General features: G+C 48.4%; 1 protein-coding gene across 1 annotated transcript; it reads left to right on the plus strand.

Annotated features, from left to right (window-relative positions):
- The first annotated feature begins 2,896 nt into the window (after positions 1 to 2,896).
- Positions 2,897 to 5,440, plus strand: Pabpc1l2b (poly(A) binding protein cytoplasmic 1 like 2B). Its single transcript, XM_055591991.1, has one exon. It carries the CDS (start codon positions 3,139 to 3,141, stop codon positions 3,826 to 3,828), a length of 690 nt encoding a protein of 229 aa, XP_055447966.1. The 5' UTR covers positions 2,897 to 3,138; the 3' UTR covers positions 3,829 to 5,440.
- Positions 5,441 to 7,776: the final 2,336 nt, after the last annotated feature.

Raw genomic sequence — 7,776 nt, forward strand, 5'->3', positions numbered from 1 at the left:
GTGTGTGTGAAATGAGACTTAAAAGGAGGGTCATGCGTGGCGAAGAAGAGATCTTAATATGGCTTTCAACTAGAGTAGAGGACTACAAGGCAAATGGAGGGGTTAACTGGAGAATGAAGGGGATAAGCTGGAGGAATGCTTGGCCCAGCAGATAATGAATGATAATTCATGATAATGAAGGAGAACAAAGAATACTGACACCTGTAAGATGAAACCCACTACTTAACCTTTTCCATTACATTTGACTACAAATAAAGATTTTAAAAAGAACAACTCAGTCTTTTTGCTGGTGTGTGTGTGGGGGGATTCTGTTGTGTGAAAGGGCAACTGGAGCTCCTGTAGGGCAGTCAAGAAGTGCTGAGGAAAGACACCATGATTTGGGTTATGTTTACTCTGTTTCTTCAAACCATATCCTGTGCCACTGGCTCAGGACAAACGTGAAGCCCCTGTTTGAGAAACGGCAGTGCAGACAGAGGGAAAGTTTGTTCTGACGCTTTTGGAGCCAGTTCCGTCTGAGTTTTCTTTATGTTCTGCCACAGATTTGTGTGTGGGGGCTCCCATACTTGTACACACACTGATGCTCAAATCCCTTTCTGCTACTTTGATAACACCACCTCTCTCCTTGCACATGCTGAGTTGCGAGAAAGCCCATTGATCTATAGTCCCAGCTATCTCCCACGCTAGGATCCTAGAGACTTTGTCCAGCCTAGGTCATGTGGTAGGAGCACCAGTGGCCATGTGGGTGCTGTCAGATCCGGGGCATAGAGCGATCCCTTTGCCTGCAGGCCTCCCCTCCTGAAGGATGGAGCACTACTCCTTCTGCTTCCCAGCCTACTTGGCATTTCCCCTTCAGCACAGCTGCCCTCCATTCCTTCCAGAACACTCAGTATCTGCTCCTCCTTTCTGGAGGAGGTCTTGGGACTCCAGTCCCTGTTCAGGTCTATACCCTGAAGGCTGTCAGCTTGCCTGTCCCCTCAGCATCTGGCTCTGTGTGCCCTCCTTGCTCTCTCCACAGGAGCAGCACACCTGCATTCACAGTTCCCTTTCCACACTGTGTTTTTGCACTCCCAGCCCCCCAGTGCCAGAAGCACTAGCTGGTGACTATGGATTCTCCATGTCATCCCGAGAAGAGAGTCCAGGTCCGGTTCTCATTTGCCTTCTGGGCAGAGATGTGCATTTCTTGGTCCAGGTCAGGAACCTCAGAGCCTCAAGGGCATAGACAAGAGTGAACAAGCACCTGGCTCTAGACCAGGCCCTTCTCAGCCAGTGCCCAAACTGCCCAGACCCTGCTTGGCTTTCCTTGACTTATCACTGAGGGCTGCCATGGACCCTAGGTGCTCTTGATTTTCACTTCCCACCTGGCAGTGGGAGTTGAAGCTGTCTTGTGACATGAACCCAGGTTCCCATCAGTCCAGAGGTTGGGGCAGAGTCAGGGAGAGGCTGAGGGTGGAGTGGGGTGCAGTTTCCAGTCCAGGTTGTCTGCTCCCCGGGAGAAGCTCAAAGGCAGCCCCTAGTCCTCTGTCTTCTGGACTTCTGCATCCCCAGGGACTGGGCAGGCTCTAGGTAGAGTGTTTGTGGAAGGGCATCATGAATGAGCGCGTGTTCTTTCTTCTCTCTTTTGGAAATGTTGCTGAGTGTGTGTGGGGGCAGTGGGAAGGGGGAGCAGGCTGAGAAAATGGCTCATCAGGCTGCGTGGGGAGCTGGGAAAACTTATGTCATCCTGGGTGGCAATGGTGGTGGTGATGTGTGAGTGAGTGAGTGAGTGTGTGTGTGTGTGTGTGTGTGTGTCAGAGAGAGAAAAAGAGACAAGAACAGAAACAGAGAGGCAGAATTAGAGAGTGCATGCTCTTGAAGCTCTGTGTCACTTTGAGAGACAGAGACCCACAAATGGACACATAAACACACATATGGGCACACACAGAGGTAGAGAGAGAGCATACTAATGCTCTGGCTTCTCTCTCTCTCTCTCTCTCTCTCTCTCTGGTGTGTGTGTGTGTGTGTGTGTGTGTGTGTGTGTGTGTGGTGTGCAGGCAGGTGGGCAGGCAGCTCTTTAGAGGGGGAAGGCAGCCAGCCTCCTGGAGGTTGGAATGCTGCTTGTAGATTGCCTCCTTTGGGCAGGGCCAGCCTGGCTTCCAGGCCACCTCAGCCCCTGTTGCCAGGTCCTCAGCTGAATCACAGCACCCTTCCTTCCTTCCCGGGGGAAGGGGCAGAGCACTGCCCCCCCCCCCACCCCCGCCGAAGACATAGCACCTGGATTCCTTTGGTCCAGCTCACGGTCCCGTCCCTGGCATCCTCCGGCCGAGCGCGTGGGCGCCCCAGAGGCCGCGTGCCGGTCCCCCCAGCCCGACTCCCCCCGCTCTCCACCCCGCCCCCGCAGCCCGCGACAGCCCCGCAGCCCCGCAGCCCCGCAGCAGCCACAGGGGGAACCAAAGAGACAGAAGCCTTCCCAGCTGCCCGGACCACAGACGCCAACACCCCCCGCCCCCACCACACGCCGCCCTCCCGCCTCCCGCGCCCCGCACGGCAGCCCACGACCGAGCGGCGGCAGGCGGCAGGCGGCAGGCGGCAGGCGGCAGGCGGCAGGCGGCAGGCGGCGGGCTGCGGAGACTCGGCTCTGCGCGCTCCGGGCTGGCGCTCGCCACCCCGGGTGCCTCGCTCCCGCCCGCTCGGCCAGACCGGCCCCAGGCCCCCGCCGCCGCGCGCTGAGCCCCCGGCCCGGGCCCCGGCGCCCCCCGGCTCTCGCCGCCCCTCCGCCCCTCAGCTCGCGGGAAAGGCGGTCGCGGCAGCGGCCCGGCGGCAGCGGTGACCGTGGCGACCGCGGCGGCAGTGGCGGCGGAGGTCGCCGCGGCGGCGGCGGCGGCGGCGGCGGCGGCAGAGGCGGAGGCGGCGGCGGCGACCGTGGCGGAGGCGGTGGCGGAGGCCTCCGTGGCGGAGGCGGAAGCGGAGGTGGAGGCTGAGGTGGAGGCCGAGGCCGCGGCGGCGGCGGAGGCCAGCCTGGGGGAGGCGGCGGCTCTGGCCGGGGAGAAGGCAGAGGCCCCCGGCGCGGCCGCGTCGGTGGCAGCCTCGGAGGCCAGCCTGGCGGAGGCCACGGGGGCCGCCGCGGAGGCTGCCGCGTCGCCCTCCTACGGGAGGGTGGACATGGATGAAGAGCTGGCGGCGGCCCTGGCCGCAGAAGAGGAGGAGGCCGCGGCGGGGGGCTCCGACGATGGCAACCCAGACTTTCCCACGGCGTCGCTGTACGTGGGCGACCTGCACCCCGAGGTGACCGAGTCCATGCTGTATGAGAAGTTCAGCCCCGCAGGGCCCATCCTGTCCATCCGCCTCTGCAGAGACAAGGTCACCCGGCGCTCCCTGGGCTACGCGTATGTCAACTACCAGCAACCGGTGGACGCCAAGCGGGCCCTGGAGACCATGAACTTTGACGTTATCAATGGCAGGCCGGTGCGCATCATGTGGTCCCAGAGGGACCCGTCGCTCCGCAAGAGCGGCGTGGGCAACGTCTTCATCAAGAACCTGGGCAAGACCATCGACAACAAGGCGCTGTACAACATCTTCTCGGCCTTCGGCAACATCCTGTCCTGCAAGGTGGCCTGTGACGAAAAGGGGCCCAAGGGCTACGGGTTCGTGCACTTCCAGAAGCAGGAGTCTGCCGAGCGGGCCATAGATGCGCTGAATGGCATGTTTCTCAACTACCGCAAGATTTTTGTGGGGAGATTCAAGTCCCACAAGGAGAGAGAGGCCGAAAGGGGAGCCTGGGCCCGCCAGTCCACCAGCGCTGACCTCAAGGATTTCGACGATGACTCCGATGACGAGGCCACCTTTCGATGAACACAGCCCAGGACCCAGCCAGTAGAGCCAAATCTCGGCTCCCACCCCGTTTACAGCCCCCCGCGCCCCCCCCCCCAACCCACCAGCAGTGTATTGTATTGGGAGTGCAGGTTTCTCTCTCCCTCCCTGTTTCTCCCTCCCCCCCTTCACCCGGCCTCCCTCCCCCTTTTCCTCTTTCCTTTCTCTCCCCTACCCTCCCTCCCTCTCCTTCCCCCCTCTTCCTTTCCTCATCCCCCTCTCCCTGGAGCTAGCTGGCTTCTCCATCCCCTCTTCTGCTCTCAGCCCCTCTCTTCTCCCATCCTCTCCTCCTACCCCCTCAGCCTCCCCCCCCCCCGCCCTTCTCCCCAACCCTAGCAAGGACCCTGAGAATAACCCCACTAATCTGTGCCATTGGAGAAGTTGAAGGCTGCCTCTTCTCGCGGTGCCTCTTCTTGGTCTGATTCTTAAAAGCGTTTTTTCTGTCTCTTTGTTTACTGCACAGGTGATGCAACTCATGGTAGAACTATCTGGAAGGAGAAGGAAGTCTGATGTGGGAGAAAGAACCAAGAGTGTAATTGCTTCCCACCATCCTAATACCCAGAGAGAACCTCTTTTATCTTCTTTGGTGTGCTGTTTTTCCAAGCTCTCTGCTTGCCCCTTCTCTGCCTCTTACCCCACACCCACCTTCCCTTTTAACATTCTCGTAGAGTGGTTCATGTATGTGGTGTTTCTCAACCTGCTTTTTTCAGCGACTAAAACCAAACAGAAATCAGCGCATTGAACTTCTTTCCATGCTATTCAACAGGCTTATGGAACGTCATCTTCAGTGCCTGCAGAGTGCTCCTATGTATCCATGGACCTTAACATTTCTGTAATCATTCCCGCATTGTTGGACATTCAGGTGGTGCCTAGTTCTTTCCCTGTGTTCAAAACCAACACTGCGTGCCCGTGCCCTGATGAGTGAATCCCTCCTTGTCAAGCCAGCTCTAGGCTAGCACCCTGGATGGTCTCTCCTCAACTGTGGACTTGCAGGATCCACATATAGACGTTTCAAAGACTTTCCCTGTGTGTTGCCAAAAGGCTCCCTTTCATAAGCATTGTACCAGTTTGTATTTGTGCCAGCTAGCCAGTGCAGCTAGTAAAAAAGAAAAAAAAAATGAGTATGCCTATCTACCCTGCAGTCTCATGGCCCGCCCCCTCCTCTTTTGTGTGTGTGTGTGTGTGTGTGTGTGTGTGTGTGTGTGTGCATGTGCAGTGTCATGAACTGCAAATGGCATTTTCACTGTCATGGTTATTTCACTGGAATTGAATGCTGTTAATCACAAGGAAGCATTCCCGCTGCCTTTCCTTTTCCCTCTTGCCAGAAAAATAAATCAGCTAGGTTGCAGGAAAAACAAAATCCCTAAGCAGATGATTTGACAGAAGAAATTGAATGCTATCAGCAATCAATCCTAATGACTCCCATGCCTTCTTGAATTGTACTCATCTGTATGTGCCAGTGTTTTTCATGTGATATATATGTGTATTTAATATATTTCAATATCTGCTTTTTCATGCATAAAATATAATATAGATTATAGATATAGATGTATAGATATTCTTGAACTTCCTTTCATTGTCATTAAATATTCTTTTAAAATATTTATCGTGCTTTTCTAGTGTTCCAGTGTATGAATGAGCCGAATGAAAGCCTTCAGGTGTATGCCTGCTTTTATATACACTTATACACATAATTGGGGATATTCATTATGTTTTCACTGCTTCATCTTTTCTTGACTTGTGTGTTTCTGCCCCTTCTTTTTGACATCACTTCTCTTAAGATCAAAACCTAAAGGGACTTTCCTTATACTCAAGATACTTTTATTTTCAAATATTTTTCAAAGTAAAATGAAATGTAAAGGGAGGTCTTTTTTTTTTTTTATAGTAAGAGACCACTTATTAAGATAGTAACATTTTCCTCTCATGGTGTCTCATGGCCAGAAGTCTTAGGTATCTGCTCTGTTTTCTGGTTTATGACATTCAATTTTGTTTGGCTATAGGATTTTTTTTTCAGGGGAGTCAGAGTTTTTTATTTTATTTATTTAAATCATATACCTTTCATTAAATTAATAAAAGTACTGAAACTATCCTCATAAAACATCAAAACTCACTCAACTACTTTACAACATAAAATATGAAACCTATGGCACATGTATATAAAACAAGCTGATATCTTCAAAAGAATAAGATGAAATATATGTCTTATTTTGAGGTATTTTTCACTATTTGGGTATTTACATTTAAAAACACTAAAAATACACATATATTTTTAATTTTCCTTTTTATGGATGAGGTACAATTTCAGTAACTTGACCTTTGTCATATTTTTCAATGGTTCTAATGTTTGGGGCCCTAGTATGGTAAATATTTTGAAGAAAGTACTTGTAAGTATTTGTAGTATTTCCAGGGATATTTAATTGCCTTATATACATTAATGTCTTTTGTAAAATGATCTTGCCATAAAGTTTTTGTCTATTAGCAGTATAAAATAGTTCATATTTCTCTTCTCATGTTTTATTATTTTCAAGTCATGACAAAGTGGTTAGGCTTGTAGATATTTTTGTTTTATTTTGCAGGTAGATTGCTTTTTTTTTAAATGACATGAATATTAAATACACCCAACTGCTTTAAAGTAAGCATTTATGTTACTGCCTACAGTGCATTTTAAAAACCAAGCCATACTGAATATATTCTATACTAAATGTATTGTCTATGTATTTATATTAAATATATTATATTAAATACCTTCTATATAAACACATACTACACATTTTGCTATTTAATATTTTCCCAAAATTCACTAATTCTATGTGTATATCATATTTTTGTTTGTTGTTTCAACACAGGGTTTCTCTATGTAGTCCTGGCTGTCCTAGAACTCACTCTGTTGACCATGGCCTTGAACACACAGCCATTTGCCTGCTTTTGCCTCTGTGAGTACTGGGATTACAGGCATGCGCCCCTGCACCCAGCTATACTATATTTTTTTAAAGTGTTTCTTTACCTTGGACTTTAAAGCAGTTTCTAAAATGTCCCCAGAACACTTGAATATATATGATTTTTCAGCAGTGTATTGTTTGCTTAATATAAATGCCCAAAAGTTGTATTGAATGGTAGAAGTCCTTTAAATTTCTTTAGCAGTTCCATCCTAGCTGTATCAGTTTAAAAAACATGTTAGATGAATGTACATTTTCCTGCCTCAATTCCTCCTTGCTATTAGAAATTGTCCTTACTAATATCATTCTATGAAAACTGCTATACCTCATTTTTGTTCGCTTTCATTTTGCAAAAATATTTTTCATATGATTCAAATAAACTCATTTTAAATATAGATAAATTTACAAAAGTAAAAATCAATTATTATTCTATCTTTGTATAATGATTCACCTCTTTATCAATTCCAAGAACCAATTTTGATGGACTTGATCTTCATCTGGCCTCATTTTTTTGATGAATTTTAATATATGTACATTGTTTCTATTTTCCTCATTCAAACCAAAGATGTTAAGATATTCACTGCACTCATTTAGTATTTTCCCCTTACCATTATTATAAACAACTTTAGAGTTTTGTATTGCTGTTATATAGTGATTATAATTTCATATACTTCTATTAATAAATGATAAACACTTGCAATTTATTATAAATCTATCTTAAATGCTAGGCAATGTATTTCTAGAAATACACATTTTATTTCATATTATAATTAATATATTTCTTGTATGTAAAATATCAAACCATGATTTACATCTTTACATTGATCCACAATCTTGTTTTCTTTTTGTTTGTTTTTATTTTTATTTTTATTTTTGTTTTTTAAGACAGGGCTTCTCTGTATAGTCTTGGCTGTCCTGGAACTTGGTCTGTAGACCAGGCTGGCCTCGAACTCACAGAGATCCACTTGCCTTTGCCTCCTGAATGCTGGGACTA

This window comes from Psammomys obesus, unplaced genomic scaffold (genome assembly GCF_907164565.1).
Source record: "Psammomys obesus unplaced genomic scaffold, mPsaObe1.curated_primary_1811, whole genome shotgun sequence".
Taxonomy (NCBI): Eukaryota; Metazoa; Chordata; class Mammalia; order Rodentia; family Muridae; genus Psammomys; species Psammomys obesus.

Coding starts and splice junctions, on each gene's coding strand:
- Pabpc1l2b (XM_055591991.1), top strand. CDS start 3,139: ATGGATGAAGAGCTGGCGGCGGCCCTGGCCGCAGAAGAGGAGGAGGCC.